Here is an 18,557-nt window from a genome sequence, read left to right as displayed (position 1 = left end):
GAACACTTGCCAAAAGATCAAAGATGATGTGCGTTGAGGCTGTCTCGCCACCCCCCCCTTGTCCCACAGGCCCGGCTGCGGGCGCAATTGGGAGAGGGGCTGCTTCTAATTTTGGCCCTATTGAGGCGCAGCGGGATCTTTCTGATTGTTTTAGCGTCGGGGCGCGCCGCGCGCGGGGGACAACGAGCGAATGCCAGCCTTAACACTGTTTGCTTGATCTCGGTCAGCTTAGTGATCGTCTTTGTTCCTTGGAGCAAAACGGAGATGAGAAGGAGTGCGGAGAGAGCGAAGAAGGGAGCGAATGGAGCAAAGAGAGCAAAGCCGACGGAGAAGAAAAAAAAAACATACGAGGCTGGGATCTTAAAATAGAGGACTGCATCAGGCGCGTAGCTACCCGAAGCGGCGGATGGCTGCGATATGCAAGTTGTTCGGGTCGGGATGGCTGGTGTGGGCGGTGGGTTTCCTTGAGGTCTATTATGAAGCATTATGAAGAGCGAATTCTAGTTATTCTGCAGCTCCACCACAAGTCAGCCAGACAGGTTCGCAGTTTACATAATAATGCTACAAAACCAGGCTGAGGCTCTCTCTCTCCTTTTCTCACACACCTTTTTTATAAATTCTCCCCTCTTTTCAAACTCATCTTGTCTTTTTTCTTGGCATCTTGGTTTCACTGCCGCTAAGTCGTTTGACGCGGCTATGCTGTGCACGGTCGTATTAGACCAACTGCGACGCCATTCACACGAGTCTGACTGAGTCCAACCTCTTGTCCGTTTGCACCTTTTTTTCTACCCATTGGCCAGTTTCCAAAACCTGGTTGTTGACGTAAATTACACCTGAAACCGTTGCTTCACATCTATCACGCCGTAGTCAGCTACATCCCCCTTTTCAGCTTCGACAAATCTACGCGCGACGTCCAACTTCACTTCACTTACACCCCCCTTCACCTCACCCAACCACAACCAAATCCATCACGAAACCAGCAACAAAGCTACACAACACCATGGCGAGAGCCCACGGCCCGACCAGCGCCTCTGGCGGCGGCGGCGACCTGCTACTGCTGCTCTCCCTCGTCATCCTGCTCGCCGCCCCGGCCGCGCGCGCCTTTGACCCCGACTTTGGATTCTACCCCAAGGACGCGCGGGACTGCCTCTACGCCGCGGCCAAGACGTCGCAGTGCCAGGGCAGCACGTCGGGCGTGCTCAACGCGTGCCTGTGCAGCAACGGCGGCGGCTTCGTCGACATCGCCGCCGAGTGCCTCGGCAAGAATGACAAGGAGGACGTCGGCAAGGTCTACGGCATCATGGTCGACGCCTGCGCCACGTCCAGCACGCCCCTGACCGTGGACAAGGACGCCTTTGAGGACGCCGCCAAAAAGGGCGCCACCGGGGACGCCAAGACGACTTCGAGTAAAAGCAGCACCGCTTCCTCGACCACCTCTGCAACAAACACGGCAGCAGCATCGCCGACGACAACGTCGCCGGCGGCGGCGGCGGACGACGGCAATCAACAGCCAAAGCTCTCCACCGCTGCCACCATTGGCATCGCGGCAGGCGTCTCCGTCGCCGGCGTCCTCGCCATTGCCGGCATAGCCTATGGCCTCGTTCGGCGACGCAAGCGCGGCACCGCCGCCGACGAGGCACACCCGATGCTCCCCCCAGAAAAGTACGGCGGCGGCGGCGGCGGCACCAACGTCGACAGTCCCACCACGTTCCTCTCCCACGGGCCGTCTCCAAGTCTCGGCAGCCCTGGCTTCGAGCAGCAGGGAGCAGCCAAGTCGCACTACTCGGTATCGACCTTTAGCGGCAGCATGCTACCGCAGCAGCAGCAGCAAAGTTACACACCTCTGCCCACGAATACGAGCCCGGCGGGCACGCCACAGCAGCAGCAGCAGCAAAACTTTCTGTCTGCGTGGGAGCCCCCGACGAACAACAACGGCAACAACAACACGGCGTACGACCCCAGCCCGAGAAACTCGCAGTACGTCGGGCCGTACGCCGCGCCGCAAGGCGGCCTGGCCGAGTTGCCCCCGCAGACGCAGCCGCCGCCGCAGCAGCAGCAGCAGAGGCCCGTGAGCAACGTGTTTGAGCTCGACTCGTGCGGCGTCGAGGCACAGTCAACCCAGCCAACCGTGCAACCACCGGCAGTGCAGTCGCCCGAGCCAGCTATGGAACCGCCCATCGCGGCGTCGCCGCCGCCGCCGCCGCCGCAGCAACAGCCTCCTCCTCCTCGGGAGTACAGGCCGTATGTACCACAGTGAGCAAGCTGGTGTAGCAGTGTTCGTTGCATCAGTCAGATTTTTTATGACCAGGGAGCTTTGCAATTTCTTTTTCTACTCGACATTCAGCCAACGGCTGCACATTGGAGTACGGGCTCATTTCCTTGCCTCTTCGTTTATCATTTGCGCACAGTGTTCAGAAGGTGTGACCTTGAGGCGTGCATGTCCGAAAGTAGTTATCATATATGCATAGACAAGTTAGCGAAGGACTTTCAACTGAATCTAAGTAATTGTTGTTTATTCACGCCATCTTGCGCAAGTTCTGAATTTTGGCCACGGCGCAATGGAGACATACGGGGCCATGATTCCTAAGGATGTTGGTATTATTGTACAAAAGTATAACAACTAGTGCTATTTCTACACCCAAGGAGACAAAAAGGCGCGAAATGCGGTCGCTTCCGACTCTTACTCCCAAGGTACCTCGAGCTACAACTTGGTGCCCAAACGCATAAACGGATGCGCTTCCGTGTTTAGCACCCACTCATCGAGACTAATCAGTGTCGGCTCGGAAAACACCAGGTAAAAGTATTTGAGCGTCTCGGCAAGCCAGAAGCTCTCCATCGAGTCCTCCTTTTTGGCCTCGTCAGAATCCACATTGTCCACGGCGCTGTTGGCCAGGTCCGTTTTCGTGAGGCCGTCAACCGCCTGCCACATGGTCCACGCCTTTTCCTGCCACTCTTTATCGCCTGTGACGCGGTACATGATGAAGACACTCTCAATGGCCTCGGGCCGCAAGATGTACTGTTTGGACTTGAGCTTGGCGATACCCTTGGGTGGCAGGTCCACGTCTGCGACGTCGTCGCCAACCGCTTCCCGCCACACTGTTTCGTTCCACGAGCAGCGCGCCTTGTTTTCACAGGGTACACCAACGAGTCGCTCAGCCATGACGCCCGACTTGGTGGCATTGTAAGCCCACACGCACCCATCTGTCAGCCGACGGGCTATGTCGACGTCAGAGTCATTGGACGTGAGCCGGCCGCCGAGTGCATACATGCCGCCCGCAAAACATGTCAGGTGCTCAGTGACGGCCGTCAGTGTTGGTTTTCCTTTAGGGGCGTCCCTGGAGCTTGCGACTCCCGTCATCAGGATGTCAGCGTCGCCAGGCACCATGGGACGGTAGACGAGATGCTCCTGTGTGGCAGCAATACTGCGCTTGTATAGCCGTTCGTACATGGGGTCGAGGTTATTGAGCAAGGCCATCATCTTGGGAAAGTACTCGTACGCGCTATCGGCACCGCCCCCCATTGAGTAGCCCGAGCCGGTGTCGAAGCGAGCAGCACTGGGGTCGACCGAGACGGACCAAAGCCCGGGTATTTTGGTCGTCATTTGTGAATCGTCGAGAAGGTCACTTATATGCTGCGTAACGTCGTGATATCGTGCGTCGCCCGTGATTAAGCTAAGTCTGGTGAGCTCAAGGACCATGGTTCCAATCTCAGCCAGGCTGGTCTCGTCCGGCGCCGTATTATTCTTGTTTTCGGCGGCTTCTTTGATATTCCAGCGGCCAATTGGCATGTGGTTTGGTGTATCAAAGGCCTTTAGTATCATGTCGCCGGCATCGGTTGCCTTTTTCCTCAGTCGATCATCGGCGCTCAGGTCGTAGGCAGAAAGCAGGCCGCCAAGATAGCGAATGTTGGTTTCGAACAAGCTGATGACATCGCCAGATGAAGAGGTAGCAAAAGAAACATGTTTGTCCACGGCGCCAACAGCCTCGTTAAATTCGTCGTGCATGCCCATGATCCACAGGGTGTCGAGGGCGTCAACCAACGTCGCGGCCCAGCCGCCAAAGGTATCCTTGGATCCGCCGCTGACAGGCTCGAGCTCGTCGTGGAGCCAAGCACGGTCTCTGTACGAGTTCCAGCATCGTCCAAACGCCTTCTTGACAGAATCGCGGCGACGGAGCCTGGCATTCTTGTCGTTGTCTGTCTCGGGTCCAAACTTGAACTGTACCGCAGGCAACGGCTTAGTGCCCTGCGTTGGCAGTGGCCGAGGCGCTCCCAGGGGATTGTTCCATGGCAGCGTTCGCCAAATGAGGTCGACGTCCTCTCGTCCTCCTGGGCCTCGGCTGTCTGACGATGCTGCGCCCTCGTTGAGCCGTCGGCGGGAATCATCCAAATTGCTAAAATGCCAGGCAAGTGACCCAACAATAGCAAAGCAGACGATAGTCGTGATAATGACACCCCAGATCCGCACCCGTACCAGAGCCGGCCCCTTAGGGCATATAGCCAGAGGCATGGCGGGGCGGTGAGATCAACGTAGCTTTTCGCAGCTGGGAGCGACAATTTTCAGAGAAGGGAAGCTGCAGCACAAGCCTAGTAGCTCTCCGGGGTAGATGAATGTGATGATAGTGATGATAGTGATGTTTACAAGTAAGTGTACCTCTTGTCTCAGAAGTCGTCGGGTCAGCTGAGAAAACCATCACCAGGTGGGAACCTGTAGGAACAGGCAGGAACAGGCAGGATGATGACTGAGCCTCCCCAAACGTCAATGATCAGGACTCAACGTCTCAATCTTCTTCTTCTTCTTCCTTCCTCCTCGTCCTGCTAGCCTTTCGTATCTACGTCAAGGCCATGACTGCTGCAGGTTGTTGTTGTTGATACATAGGTAGGTAGGAACGGATCTGTTTGCTGTCACCCTGGTGAGGTACTGGTACTTGATGGTTACACAGCAAGAAGCCACATCCGATATTTCACCGTGCACAAAATATGCAACGTCCAACGTCATGGAACATGCTTACGGAGTCATGCTTGATATTCATCATGGGCAGCTTTACACTATGTACCCGCCTGCAGAAGTTTGCAAGCTCAGTGCACCCAAGGTAATGGTAGAGCACGGTGCATTAAACTCGGATGGCTTGACAAGGGTCAACTCGGGACTGTTATCCTTTCCGTACACAACGAGGCTCGCATTTTGCTCGTCGTATTGCGGCCAGCCCATCGCATCGGTTAACCCATGCCAGGGATCGTTGCTGAACGCATACCAGGCCCGCTGCATGACCTCTGTCAGCTTCTGTTGGTCCACTGCCGGCTGAATGCCGCTGACATCGCCCGAGGCGCCGTACACCATGTGCAGGTCAGAGCCGTGATATGCGCCGCTCGTCGGATACAGCCTTGTGTTGTCCCAGTCGCCAAGGTAGCGCCAAACCCACGCTGGCACGCCGTGCTTCTTGCGCGCGTTTGCCTGGTGCGCAATCGGACACGTAAAAGATTCAAGGTGAAACGAGTCGACTTGTGCTTGCGTGGGCACGACGCCGTTGCTATATGCCGGGATCTTGTAGTAGCCGGCCTCGTTGTGGTTGTTCCCTGAGAAGAGAGGGATCCTCGCGAACTGGCCCGCGTTGGTGCGATGGACGTAGTCTGAAAATACAATCTCTTCGTCCGGGATGGGATAAAAAGGCGGCACAGAACGTAGGGGGCTGCTGCTCTTACCAGGCTTGACCGCAGCAGCAGCAGCTTCGACCTTTTGCCAGTCGGCCTTCTTCACACACTCGTACACATTCCTCGTACTGCAACATCCCAGCTGCTTGGCCACTTGCTTGAAGCTCTCCAACGGAACACCCTTGGGTTGTACTGGAAAACTAAACGCATTGCCAGAGGTAGCAATCACGCCGTTGACAAGGGGCCGGTCTTGGTACGCATACGTCCAGTAGTCAACTGAAACACCACCGGATGACTGGCCGGAAATGGTCATCTTGTTGGCGTCTCCGCCAAAAGCATAAATATTCTCATGAAGCCATTCAACCGCCGCACGTTGATCGCGCAATCCGGCATTCTGCGGTTTTCCGGGAAATCCTGGAAAGCCAAAGATGTTGACACGATAGTTTACTGTGATGAATATGGCGTCTTGCGCGTCCGCAAAGTACTTAGCATTGTAGAATGGGCTGTTTGTATTTCCAATGGCAAATCCTGTCATAAAAACTGTAAGTCTAACCGTACCGACGTTTTCAGTTGCGTTTTGCACCACTTACGACCACCATAGAAAAACACGATGACTGGCTTTCGACGCTTCAAGGATGCAGGTGTTGTCTTGGCCCAAATGTTGAGGGTTAGGCAATCTTCGCTCTTGTTGGCGCTCGCGCCAGAGGCAAAGTACGACAGAATTCGCGGGGCTTGCGGCGTGAAGCCAGGATAATCGACGGGTGGCGAGGACGTCAGCGGGCAGTCATGGCCAAAATAGGCAGCTTCATACGGCTTATTGTCTCTGAAGCGCACCGGAATCGCAAATCGTAGTTCTCCGACGGGAGGTTTGGCATAGGGGATGCCCAGGTACTCAATGACGCTCTGAGAGTTGCTCGCGGCATGACCCGTCACTAGGCCGTTGGTCGTGTTGACAGTCAGGAAGGATCGGGGATCAGCTCCGTCGCCGAGCACCACTTCGGCCGTGACAGCGCCGGCCAGGGCCAGGAGCGACGTCGCTATGAACTGCATTGTGATGAGGCTTGAGACACTTTGTGACACCAGATGGCCAGAGAGAAAACCACTCCACTCAAGCTCTAGAATGACTTCTTATTAGTCGCCCCTAGCCTGTGTTGCAACGGTTGAACATGCCAGTCCATGATACCTCCTGCTAAGTTGTCACTGCGCCGTCGCTAATGAACAAATAAATAATGTAGATGCTGGAGTCCCCGACCCCGCATCGGTGAGAAGCCACTGTAGCTAGTTACTATTATTAATAACGAAAGAGGACTCGGGAGGCATACCAGGCTGCAGGGGTAGTGACGGCAAGGAAATTAGCATATTTGTATAGTTACTTGTCAGCCCGTCGGTTCCGTTATTAGTAGGGTTCATTTCGACGACGGTGGCGCATCAAGGCTGAGAATGAAGCCCAGATTCCAGATGAAGAAGGCGCGAATTAACCCAATGGAGGGGAGTGTCAGGTTTCTCAGTCTGTCCTGCTTTCTGCGCTGGTACGCCCCCTTATGCCATGCACGCCAAGACAGGCTCGATTAGCATGGAATTTCAGCCCGCAGGTTTGACAATTATGCCGTTCCTGGAGGTTGAATCTCCGAGATATGAATACGCATTCCCAAAATAATAGCATGTCCTCCTGGCATGCACGGAGATGCAGGGCGTCTGCCACGACACCGTTTTAGTGAGAGACTACTGAGACAGTCTGCTACGACCCTGACATGCTGGCACGCCTCTGAGCCCTTTCATAGAGCCCTTTCGAATTAAATAATAGCGGCCGGAGATGGGATGGGCCTTGATTCATGTGAGGGAGGATCAGACGAATAAGCAAGGGGGCAACCTGTTCCAGAAGAATAGAACAACAACAAAGCGACCAGCCTAGCGGCCTGACTTCCAGGTACCCAAGCAAGCCTCTACGCGAGCACCGTCCAGCTAGCTTCTCACGCTTATTTGTCCAGCTCAGTGATGAGTGGCGCACGCCACGGGGTAAAAGCGACGGAGACAGGGCTCGACGAGGAAGATAGCGGGCACCAGTACCGCGTCAGGATCTTGACTCTTGGGTTTGGCAACAGGTGAGTGGCCACGGTGTTGCACCCGGACCAAGTCTAGTTTGACTACTAGTAAGTAGCATATCCATGCCCCTTTGAGAGACAAGTCTCTAGTTGTTAGGTCTCGAATCGAAAAAAAAAACTAAGCTAGTTGGGTGTTTGATACCTAACTAGGTCCTCCGAGCCTGCGTGCGGTGAGAAAGCTCGTGTTCGATCGGCTATCTTTGGGCCAGAACATTCTTTTCGTTCTTATAGCTCTACATCCCTCACAACACCTTTAGAGGGGGAAATCGAAGATGATAAAGCAACAGAGGCCGTCAAAACTCCTGGCTACTGGTCCTCACTCCTACCTCCAAGAGCATCAATATGACGGCACCAAGCAGTTATACTAGCAACAGCTCCTGAGACATTCACGGCAGCGCCGTCATTAGCTGTGCAATGTGTGTTGATAATGGCACAGCAGCATGCGCAAAACACGACAGTCGGAACCCGAGGGATGGGCTTCCCTACCAACGAGTACAACAATGATGGCTGGAAATTATATACAACGTCGCTAGTCATGGTGATTAGCGCTGGTATCTTTGTCATTTTGCGATGCTCAACACGGCTGTGGTTTGCAAAGCTCGGCTGGGATGATGCAGCAATTGTAGCTTCCTTGGTATGCTCACTCGTGTCTGCACATCCAACTATGATAATGATGCTAATCTCACTCGCCTTCTAGTGCTTCTCAATCGTGGTTTCGGTGGCCATACAACTGGCAATATCACACGGATACGGCATGCACAAGACGGACTTGTCCCAGGATGAGTTACACATGGCTTTGAAGCTCTTCTTCATAGCTCAGACGCCATACAAGGTCACTGTCTGTCTCAACAAAGTGGCGACCGTCTTGTTTTATTTGCGATTATTTTCGTCCCGACAGTTTCAAGTTGCAGCATTTACCACACTGGCCATCATCATAGCAGCGAGCATAGGGTCAATATGCGCTACCATCTTCCAATGCGTCCCTATCGCGGGCGCCTGGGATCACTCCATCGAAGCGCGGTGCATCCACTCTGGTCAATTCTGGGTAGCATATGCGGTCATGAACATTCTGACGGACATCATGGTGATCGTTTTACCAATTCCGATGATACGAAAGTTGAAATGCGACAAACGCGACAAGGCTATGCTGTATGGTCTGTTTCTTCTGGGAGGCTTGTAAGTCAGACGCGATTCCCGCCTGCGGTTGGCTACCCATACTGACTGCCACATTGTAGCGTAACATTAACTTCGATTCTCCGAACGACATCGGTCCAAAACTCGTTACAGAATCGAATGGATATTACCTTTAGCTTCATTACTCGCGGCATCTGGACGCTGGTTGAGGCAAATCTGGGCATCATCATTCCATGCCTGGTCGTGTTAAAGCAACCTCTGGGGATTTTATTACCGGGATTTTTCGGTCCGTCAAAAGCACATGCCGCATTTCAAAGGCGACGCGGCGATCTCGAGAAGGCCTATGCCCTCTCTACTCTCTCCAGCGGCCCGAGTGATGGCCTGTGGCAAGGCTCAAACCTGGCGCAGCAAAGCGTCATCATCAGTGGACCTGGAGCGCGGGCCGGCCGACGCAGTGATGAGAAGCACATTATTTCTGATGCATCCAGAGACAGCGACGGCGAGTTTGACGGCAGGACGCCTGTGGTGATGCAGGGCATCTCTAAAACTGTGGAAGTGGTGCGGACATCCGTTCACCAGGATCGAGAGTACCACCATACGAGCGGGTTCTCCTGTTCTTTGACGGTCTCTGAAGCTTCCTTTGGGTCAAAATCATGTTTGTTTAATGCAGAGAAGAGATAACAATAATACAACCCCTTACAAACAAGTATGTGATGAGCAGGGACACATCATTACAATATCCGGCACACCTTTATTATACTATTACTGCATATGCGCATAAAATACCCACTATATCCCTATTGACAGCATTGCTCTTGCACATGTTTCCTGGTTGCCGGGTACCTAGGTAACTATGGATGAGCTTCTGACAGCTGACAACCCCAATCAATGGTGATGCTGGTCTACTGTCAAATAATGTTTCCTCTCCTCAATATAAAAGCTTCCCACATAATCTGAACTTCAATGTACAGTTAGCCAGTTTTCACGAGTTCAACGCGCGACAGCCTTTGCACTCCAGACCATGTTGATCAGCATATACAAATCGATCGGTCGCTCGTTTCAAGCCGGGGTTCCGCCCAGAGAGTTATTAGCTTGACTGAACCCTGCAATCGATTTCCCCGGACTTTAGGGGATTACAGACTGAGCCACCTTGGATAAACTTTGCCACGTTGCTTCAAACTATCAACAACATTTGGCTGCATAGAGAACTTTTGAAAGCATGAGTGCAAGCAAAAAATACGTCCTTATTACCGGGTAAGCCGCGGCGTCCAGGGCTTAGCTGGATCTGGTGCTGATGATATGCGACAAAGGTGTTCGCCGGGCGGCATTGGCCACGCGATTGCCACTGAATTCCAGAGAAATGGTGAGCCCATCACCAGCCACTGCTGCACGCGATGCGATTCTCACGTCTATTTGGCAGGATATCATGTCATTGGTACAGCGCGCAGAACCGAAGTCCTTCAAGAGTTGCGCTCGACGGGCATGACCGTGGTCGCCCTCGACGTCTGCGACAAGGCCAGTATCGACAAGTGCAAACAAGAGGTCGCGCAGCTGACCGGCGGCACGCTCGACATTCTTGTGAATAACGCGTAAGAATCCGCGCGTCTTCCCTTGCTCGTTGGATTGCGCGCCGCTAACGGAGAAGCGCGACAGCGGTGTCAACCACACAATTCCGGCCACCGACATTGAGATTGACGACGTCAAGAGGACGTTTGACGCCAACGTCTTTGGGCCGATGCTCATGTGTCAGGCCTTTGTGCCGCTCTTGATCCCCGCCCGCGGCCTCATCATCAACATCTCCTCGGTGTCGTCCGTCACGCCGTACCTGTTCGCGTCCGTGTACTGCGCGACCAAGGCCGCGCTCGACGGCTACTCGCGCACCCTGCGCCTCGAGCTGAAGCCCTTCAACGTGCGCGTCATGGTGGCCATGACAGGCACCGTCAAGTCCAACATCACCTCCCACTTTGTGCGCGAGCTGCCGAGCGCATCGCTCTACCAGCCAGTCAGGGACATGTACGAGGACCGCATCCAGTTCAGCCAGCGAAACTCGCCCATGCCCGCCGACGCCTACGCCAAGAAGCTGGTCGCCGCGGCGCTCAAGGGCGAGGGCTGGCTCGGGGGCTTGTTTGGCAGGTCGCCGGATTGGTTCTGGGCCGGCGGGCTTGCGAATGTTGCCTGGTTTGGCCAGACGTTCTTCCCGCGCAGGGTCGCCGAGTTCATAGCGGCGATCACTTTCAAGACTTCCAAGATGGCCTTTAGGATTGCAGAGGCTAGGGCCAAGAGGGTATAAGCGCGGAGTTCGACGCCGTGGTTGACGCGAACCATTCATGAGTCTCTTGTATCAAATATCTTGCAAATCTAGCCTCCAATATTTGCGTGCCAATAGTTGCGTGAGTGAGCGAGGAAAATAGACTGGATGACTGATACAGCTGCAGCTTTCTATCTCATTTTATGGAAATAACATAGTGTCGCGCCACCTTGATTGCTGATCTCAATTGACGAGTTACTACGCATTGCCCTGCCTGCTCCTCGTGTGTATCCGGGCAGCCTGACCATCAATATTCTTGGGACCGGTGCCATTGCGAGTAATCCAGCCGTACGCGATGAGAATGAGAGATGCAACTAACTCTGGCACAAGGACGAGCAAAATGCGGACCGCAAGTGTGCCCGTGACCGGGCTTAGCGACTGCTTCTGGGAGAAGAAAGCAACCAGTGTGTACACCACGCGAATACCAATAAACAGTAACGCGAAGGCAACACCAACAAGAATCTACAAATCTATTAGCATTCAAAGCTGCGGCACATCGGGCTCAAGTTGCCTACCTTTCGCCCAGCGCGAGACGCCTCCGAATGTTGGGTACTGCGTCGGAACCACGATTGCAAAGACCACCCGACGAGAACAACCCAGCCTATCAGTAAAAGTGTGATACCAACCTTGACTTTTATCAGATCGGAGGGTAGAGGAGACGAGCTTTGCAAGGCCGAGGCGCCAACGGCGAGGATGGCTGTCGCACCAGCAACAAGGATGTGCAAGGCAAGCACAACGGCCCATTCGACTTTCGCATCACCGACTTTTCGCAGAGAGTTTCTGCAAAAACATGGTCAGGTTTTGCGTCAAGAAATTTGGACAGATAATTGGGGAGCTAAACTTACGACTCGTGAAGAATGCCAGAGGCGGCAAGGAGAAGTGGTGACAGTCCAATGTTGGCAATAATAGTGGCCGTCTTGCTTCCGCCGAGTGCGAGGGCGCCGCCCAGAATTCTCAGTACGCAGAAGGCCGCCAAGTAGAACCATCCTATGATGCCCACTTTGCCATGTCTGAAGAGCAAGTAGAGAACTGGGATGATCATCGCGGCATAGATTGCCATCTGGGCGGTTGTGACTGTGCTCATACTGGCAACGGTTGCTGTACGCCTTTTGCCAACCTAAGGTGACTGCAAGTAGAAATTATTGAAGCAACGAGGAGTTCTGAAGTCTAGTGAAACCAAGATGGCATAGACATTCCTCAATCTACCCTCTGGTACTTATACTCGAGCTTGGGAGTGAATCTACGAGAGTCAGCCCTCTTAATAAAGTGGGACTTAAACGATACCGAGAGCGAGCCCGAAATAAGCAGCCCTAGCAAAGAGCTTACATGGACAGAATGTGGATGTCGGTTGTAATGAACCTTATAGTGAACGTAAGGTTTGGTGGGTTCGTAGTATATGGATTGTCGGCTGAGTAGAGTTACGTGTCGCTGGCAATCCTCTCAACTATCAGGTGGCTTCACCACACTGAGAGGCCAGGCAAGCTCATGCTGGTACTGCGGCGCTAGAAATCCAGCCAAGGCTAGGATTTCCCTCTTGGGAATATCTCCGACCCAGGCAGATGTCCGACAGTGTGCTGCGACTGCAAAGAAATGTGCAAGAATCACCAGTGCACGCGGTCGGTGCTCGTCCAGTAATTCGACAAAGCGCTGCGGAAAAAGTACCGGATAAACAATCAGGCGGCGCGTGGTGGAATGGATATCCTCACCTGCCTTAATGGCACTTTGTATGGCGCCTATATAACTGACAGTCTCGATATAGGCCGCGTCGTCTTCGTTGGACTCTCCGGGTTGCCGCATGAGCAGGGCAGGAAATTGGTTCCGATTTGCCTCGCACATGATCTGGGATCGCTCGACAAACGGGCCGCTGGTTGCGACAATTTTATTGATGTTGGCTTCAGGATAGCCTTTGAGGAGCTTGAGCGTCACACGAAAAACCTGCATGACACCCTTGCATAGGTGTAGCCACTGCACCGGAGCTGCATAATCGCCGATATCACGGTCACGCAGACTCGCAAACGCATCCAGAGATAGGACGACCGACGTGAAGCTTGCCGCGTCTGCAACAGCGGGAGACAAGGTGCCGACGACGCTCTGGGATTTCTGCAATGTCGCTTCGAGATATTGCGCATGGTAACGTTTGACCTCGTCAAGCGGCGCGATATCCTGGCACCCACTGCAGAGCATATGCCGCAAAGCCAGCGTCATGATGGCGTTGAGGAGGGCGTCGTAGTTGGTTGCGAGCCTAGGAACGACAACGGTCCAAATATTGCGAGTTTCGGGGAAATAGGTCCCAGGCAGTGAAGAACATACGTCGAAACAAAAGTAATTCATCAGCTGCAGCTCCAATAGGCGTCGTTCTTTTGTCTCGAATGCCGGCTGTGCCAAAGGTGAGTCGGGGGCGGCGAGTGGCTTTGGCAAGGCCAAAGAATTCGTTGCGACTGTCTGTGCATTTTGGGGCGCTCGATCATATTGACACTCATGGTTATGGGCCTAGCATTTTCTCTATAGTTCATGTGAGCGAGCTGGATTCAGTGGCAGCAAGTATCTGTGGCCTTACGCAGACCGGGCGCGTTTCATCGCACTGGACATTGTTAGCCGTGCAACTGAGAGATGCCACGTACAAAGTTTACCTTGACGCGCCTCTGGCGACATAATTGACAACCTGTTCTAGATTTTTGATGGTATAACCTGGGAGGCATTTCGTTGCCGCTGCGTGACCAGGGCTATCGCTCGCGAGTGGAAGCAGCAGCGCCTGGAAGCGGCGACAAAGGTGGTGTCGCATGCATATAGTGCCCCAGAGATCTAATTGAGGAATTAATCAGTGCCCCGGAAAGTACCAACGGTGGCATCACGGTCAATCTTTGTAGCGAGTTGTTGGCCAAAGTAATCTGTACGGAGTATAGTTCACCGAGTACAGTAGCATTTACGGTGACGGTGACGGTGACGGGCACGTGACCAGTAGACCATTGAGCAGTACTCAGCGTCGGCTCGTTGCGAACAATTCGCGAAACCAAGTTGAATATTTACTCCCAAATCGGCCGACGATGGGAATGTTAGGCGAATTTTTAGCTGAGCCCCAGGACAGCCACCTCTGGTGTCGCATGCCGCGTACACCCCTGCCTGTACAGCCATCTTTGTAAGGCTGTGCTCGTACAAGGCGGCCCGGTGATTGGGCGGCGCTAGGGATGCTGCGAATCGCCCGAGAGAAGTGGCAGGAAATGAGAAATGGGGTCCCATTGATAATATTATTATATTATTGGCTCGTCTCATGCCGGCGTTCGGGTAGCCGGACCCTACCGGAATCCCGGTTGGGCACGAAGGCTGCTATTTTGACAACAAGAATTGATCAAATAACAATAAGCTAAACCTAATTAGTATAGACCCACATAGCCACTCTACTAAGTTTTATAGGGGATAGTACTAGCATTTATTCTTAATAAGTATTAATTACTAATTCTTAATAAGTATTAATTATATCTCTTAAGGCTACTATAATAGCTAGAATTAATAAATTTACTATAATAAAGCTAGTAACTAGAATTAGTAGTTAATAATTAATATTACTAGTAGTAGTAGTAATAGTAACTAGTAGTATTAATTATTAACTTATTAAGGCGTTATTCTAGCCCCTAAATTTAGAATAATAATACTTATTATATTACCTATATTGCCTATATTGCCTATATTGCCTATATTGCCTATATTGCCTATATTGCCTATATTACCTATATTGCCTATATTATTTATATTATCTAAAGTATTTATCTCTATATCGCTAGCTAAGAGGCTGCCTAGTGCCTACCTTACAGCGCTCTTAAGGCTATTAAGGGAGGTGTTAAGCGTGTTAATAGTAGGAAAATACTAGAAGAGGCTATTATAAGATTAAGCTACTAGTATTAATAGTAGTTATTAGGAGTCCTACGCTCTAATTAGCTAAAAATTTAACTAGTGTAATACTAGTTAGCGTTAGTATCCACTACGACCTATAAATATCTAATTAGGTTTAGCTTGTTGTTATTTAATTAATTCAAGCCTTCGTTAGGCACAGACAGGGGATAAGACACAAAGACGTACACATGAAGTGGAAGAAGAGGCGGGAAATAAAAATAGGAAAAATATCAGAACACTATCATGGAGAAAGGGAGTAGGTATTCGAGACGGCTAAACTCTAGTTAGAGTGCTGCGTATGGGAGAGCACGGACTGTCTTGTCTACCAAGTGGCAAGAACATACATCCTCTCATGAGTTACTTCGACGAGGCTGCGGGTTTGCCGACGCAGGGCTTACAAGTGGACATTAGTAGTCCGTCGGCATACTGAGTTCATGGAGCGTGCGTACGCGTCCTGACTTCCCGACCCTCCCGATCGAGCTAACTCATAAAACGCCTTGTACTGACACGCTTGGTGCTCCGCCAGTTTCAGGGTCTACATGCATGGCGCTTTTGAGTTCCCTTTTTCTGACTGCAGCAACAGACAGGCCCATCCGTGCATTCCGACACGAAACCTGTCACCGCCAACACCGACGTGTGCGACTGACTCCCTTGCGTGGATGGACGACGAGACAGGCTCAAGCTGCTACAAGTAAAGGCATGAGACCTCAAACATAAAGGCCAGTCAGCCAAGGATGGATGGTGTCATACCCGTCAAATGTCCCCGGGCAGTGTTTCCTGTTGGTGGCGCCAAACTCACCCCCGGAATCCTCGGCAACTTCTCTATTTAGGGCTGCCAACGTTTGACTGGAACAGTGGGCGACCACTAGTTAGCTGCTTACGGTTCTCGCAGTCTTACTTGTATATTACAGAGACGACCCATATCCCCTGTAACCGCTGCGGCCCTATTTGGCTTGGCTGGGCTGTGGAAGTAATCAGTTTGTCGTGAAAAGCCCGCATTTGGCCGCTATGGGGTGCAATTCGCATCTAATAACAAGCACAGCCCACCCCCCCATGCCTGCGTGGTAAGTCTGATCAAGTATAATATCCGTATTGTCCCCTTTTTGCGGCGTGCAAACCATAACTTCGCTAAGCAACTCGAGGTGGCAGATAGCCCTACCGGAATTGCTGTCGATCTCTCTTCGCTATCCGTATGCGCCAACCACAGTTTCTTGCCGCCGCTGCCGCTTTGGCATGCGTTGGCCCATCCCTTGCTGCTGTCGCGGATGCCAACGCATTAGGTAGGATGATTTCGCCTCAGGATTCTCATCACACCACCTAACAACACCTCTAGCGTTGCGAAATGTAGACTTGACCCCCGACGATGTCGAATTTCTTCGCCGAGCCACTGCGCAAGCTCCCGATGGATATGCGCCTTCTGAAGTTACTTGTCCCAGCACCAGACCCTTTATCCGTGACAGCTCCAAGTCAGTCCTGAGTCCAGAAGAGAAGGCATGGCTCCCAATACGCCGCACAGAAACCATCACACATATCAAGGATTTTCTGAAGCGTGCGTCCATCCCCAATTTTGACAGCGAAAAGTACTTGCAGAATGTCGACTCCAATTCGTCGGCTCTACCTAATATTGGCATTGCCGTCTCGGGTGGTGGCTATCGTGCCATGCTCAACGGCGCCGGTGCTATCAAGGCATTCGACAGCCGCTCAGCTGGCAGCACGGATAAGGGTAACCTCGGTGGTCTGCTGCAAAGTGCCACCTACCTTTCCGGCCTGTCAGGAGGCGGCTGGCTCGTGGGCAGCATTTTCACCAACAACTTCACGACCGTTCAAGATGCTGTCGCCTCGAATGATATCTGGCAGTTCGGTGAATCAATTTTGGAAGGTTAGTGTGCCGGATGAGGCCCATACAGACAGAATTTGTGCTAATGCAACGCTCGCTCGCCTAGGCCCAAAGAATATCGGAATTGTTGAATATTATGCCACTATTATCGATGAGCTGGATAAGAAGCACGACGCCGGTTTCAATCGCTCCATCACCGACATTTGGGGTCGTATGCTGTCGTTTCAGCTGGTCAAGGCAAAGCACGGCGGTCCCCAGTTTACCTTTTCCTCCATCGCCAATGATACCGAATTTGCTGCTGGAAGAACGCCCCTGCCCATTCTCGTCGCTGACAGCAGAGCCCCTGGCGAAAAGAACACCACGATTGAATCTGTCCTGTTCGAGTTCAGTCCCTGGGAGCTCGGTTCAACGGATCCTGGCATGACCGGCTTTGCTCCGCTCAAGTTCACTGGCTCGAAATTCGACAACGGGAAGCTACCGGACGACGCCAAATGCATCAACGGCTTTGACAATGTCGGCTATGTCATGGGCACATCCAGCAGTCTCTTCAACCAAATCATCCTTCGCATGGAAAGCAACCCCGACAAGTACCAACCGAAGAACATTCCGAAGACGGTTGTTGCTTTCATCAGCGACCTTCTGACCACATTGGGCGACCGCAGTGACGATGTGGCTGACTGGACTCCAAATCCGTTCAAGAACTGGAACTCGGGCAAGAACTATGTCGCTAGCTCCGACAGTTTGACTTTGGTTGATGGAGGTGAGGACGGCCAAAATGTCCCCTTTCATCCGCACACTGTCGATGAGCGAAAAGTCGACGTCGTCTTTGCCGTAGACTCGAGTGCGGACACGAGCAACTGGCCCGACGGCGCTGCCCCTTTTGCGACATATCAGCGAACCAAGAGCAATTCATCGGCCGGCACGTCTTTCCCTACCATCCCCGACAATAACACATTCATCAACCTTGGGTTAAATACCCGCCCAACATTCTTTGGCTGTAATGCCAGCAGCTCGAGCGGCCCCGTGCCCCCACTGGTCGTTTACCTGGCCAACTACCCTTACGTCTTCCACTCCAACTTATCTACCTTCACTATGAGCATCGAGAATAACGTGAGAGACGCTGTCATTTCAAACGGCTGGGCTGTTGTTACTCAAATGAACAGCACCCGCGATACCAACTGGCCAACATGTGTCAGCTGCGCCATGCTGTCTCGCAGCTTCGACCGTACCAAGACCGAGGTCCCGGCTGCCTGCAAGGACTGCTTCAGCAAGTACTGCTGGAACGGGACTGTTGACAGCAGACAACCTGCTGCCGCTTATTCGCCCCAGTTGTGGAGCAACACGACTATCGACATCGCTTCCAAGAAGGGAAGTGGTGGTGGTCGAACCATGAGTGGCTCTGCCACACTGGTTTCGGTGGCTGTGGTTATGGGCGCAATGTTGCTCATTTAGTAGCATCCGCTTTCTTTCTTGTATAAAACTGATCCTTTTCTGTTTGCATTCGAACTTAGAATACCCAAAAGAATATACTGTTCAAAGGTCTGCGAACTGGACTAGAGAGACTCCCGTGAGCCCGGAACAAGATTCCCACCGGTCAATAATCCACGTCATGCCCGAACGCGCAGCGCGGAGTGAAGTA

The 18,557-nt window shown here is 52.6% G+C and overlaps 6 protein-coding genes across 6 annotated transcripts; 3 read left to right on the top strand and 3 right to left on the bottom strand.

Annotated features, from left to right (window-relative positions):
* Positions 1-438: 438 nt before the first annotated feature.
* On the top strand, positions 439-2,257 carry CCM_02903 (uncharacterized protein; the record flags this gene model as incomplete). Its single annotated transcript, XM_006668055.1, has 2 exons — positions 439-454; positions 981-2,257. 2 exons carry the CDS (start codon positions 439-441, stop codon positions 2,255-2,257), a joined length of 1,293 nt encoding a protein of 430 aa, XP_006668118.1.
* Positions 2,258-2,701: 444 nt separating this feature from the next.
* On the bottom strand, positions 2,702-4,507 carry CCM_02902 (glycosyl hydrolase family 47 protein; the record flags this gene model as incomplete). Its single annotated transcript, XM_006668054.1, has 1 exon — positions 2,702-4,507. One exon carries the CDS (start codon positions 4,505-4,507, stop codon positions 2,702-2,704), a length of 1,806 nt encoding a protein of 601 aa, XP_006668117.1.
* A 534-nt stretch (positions 4,508-5,041) lies between these two features.
* Positions 5,042-6,699, bottom strand: CCM_02901 (carboxylesterase, putative; the record flags this gene model as incomplete). The annotated part of the gene is made up of 2 exons (XM_006668053.1): positions 5,042-6,177; positions 6,240-6,699. The coding sequence occupies 2 exons, from the start codon at positions 6,697-6,699 to the stop codon at positions 5,042-5,044; spliced, it is 1,596 nt and encodes a 531-aa protein (XP_006668116.1).
* A 1,524-nt stretch (positions 6,700-8,223) lies between these two features.
* On the top strand, positions 8,224-11,175 carry CCM_02900 (short-chain dehydrogenase, putative; the record flags this gene model as incomplete). The annotated part of the gene is made up of 5 exons (XM_006668052.1): positions 8,224-8,385; positions 8,449-8,927; positions 8,987-9,509; positions 10,104-10,474; positions 10,539-11,175. The coding sequence occupies 5 exons, from the start codon at positions 8,224-8,226 to the stop codon at positions 11,173-11,175; spliced, it is 2,172 nt and encodes a 723-aa protein (XP_006668115.1).
* A 216-nt stretch (positions 11,176-11,391) lies between these two features.
* CCM_02899 (C6 zinc finger domain protein) lies at positions 11,392-15,326 on the bottom strand (the record flags this gene model as incomplete). The annotated part of the gene is made up of 8 exons (XM_006668051.1): positions 11,392-11,655; positions 11,709-11,973; positions 12,039-12,267; positions 12,660-13,631; positions 14,031-14,081; positions 14,221-14,381; positions 14,711-14,727; positions 15,321-15,326. The coding sequence occupies 8 exons, from the start codon at positions 15,324-15,326 to the stop codon at positions 11,392-11,394; spliced, it is 1,965 nt and encodes a 654-aa protein (XP_006668114.1).
* Positions 15,327-16,273: 947 nt separating this feature from the next.
* Positions 16,274-18,370, top strand: CCM_02898 (lysophospholipase precursor; the record flags this gene model as incomplete). Its single annotated transcript, XM_006668050.1, has 3 exons — positions 16,274-16,361; positions 16,430-16,960; positions 17,025-18,370. 3 exons carry the CDS (start codon positions 16,274-16,276, stop codon positions 18,368-18,370), a joined length of 1,965 nt encoding a protein of 654 aa, XP_006668113.1.
* Between the last annotated feature and the right edge of the window lie 187 nt (positions 18,371-18,557).

This window comes from Cordyceps militaris, assembly GCF_000225605.1.
Source record: "Cordyceps militaris CM01 unplaced genomic scaffold CCM_S00002, whole genome shotgun sequence".
Lineage (NCBI taxonomy): Eukaryota > Fungi > Ascomycota > Sordariomycetes > Hypocreales > Cordycipitaceae > Cordyceps > Cordyceps militaris.
The sequence above is the reverse complement of the archived record's forward strand: the minus strand, read 5'-3'. Positions and strand labels throughout refer to the sequence as shown.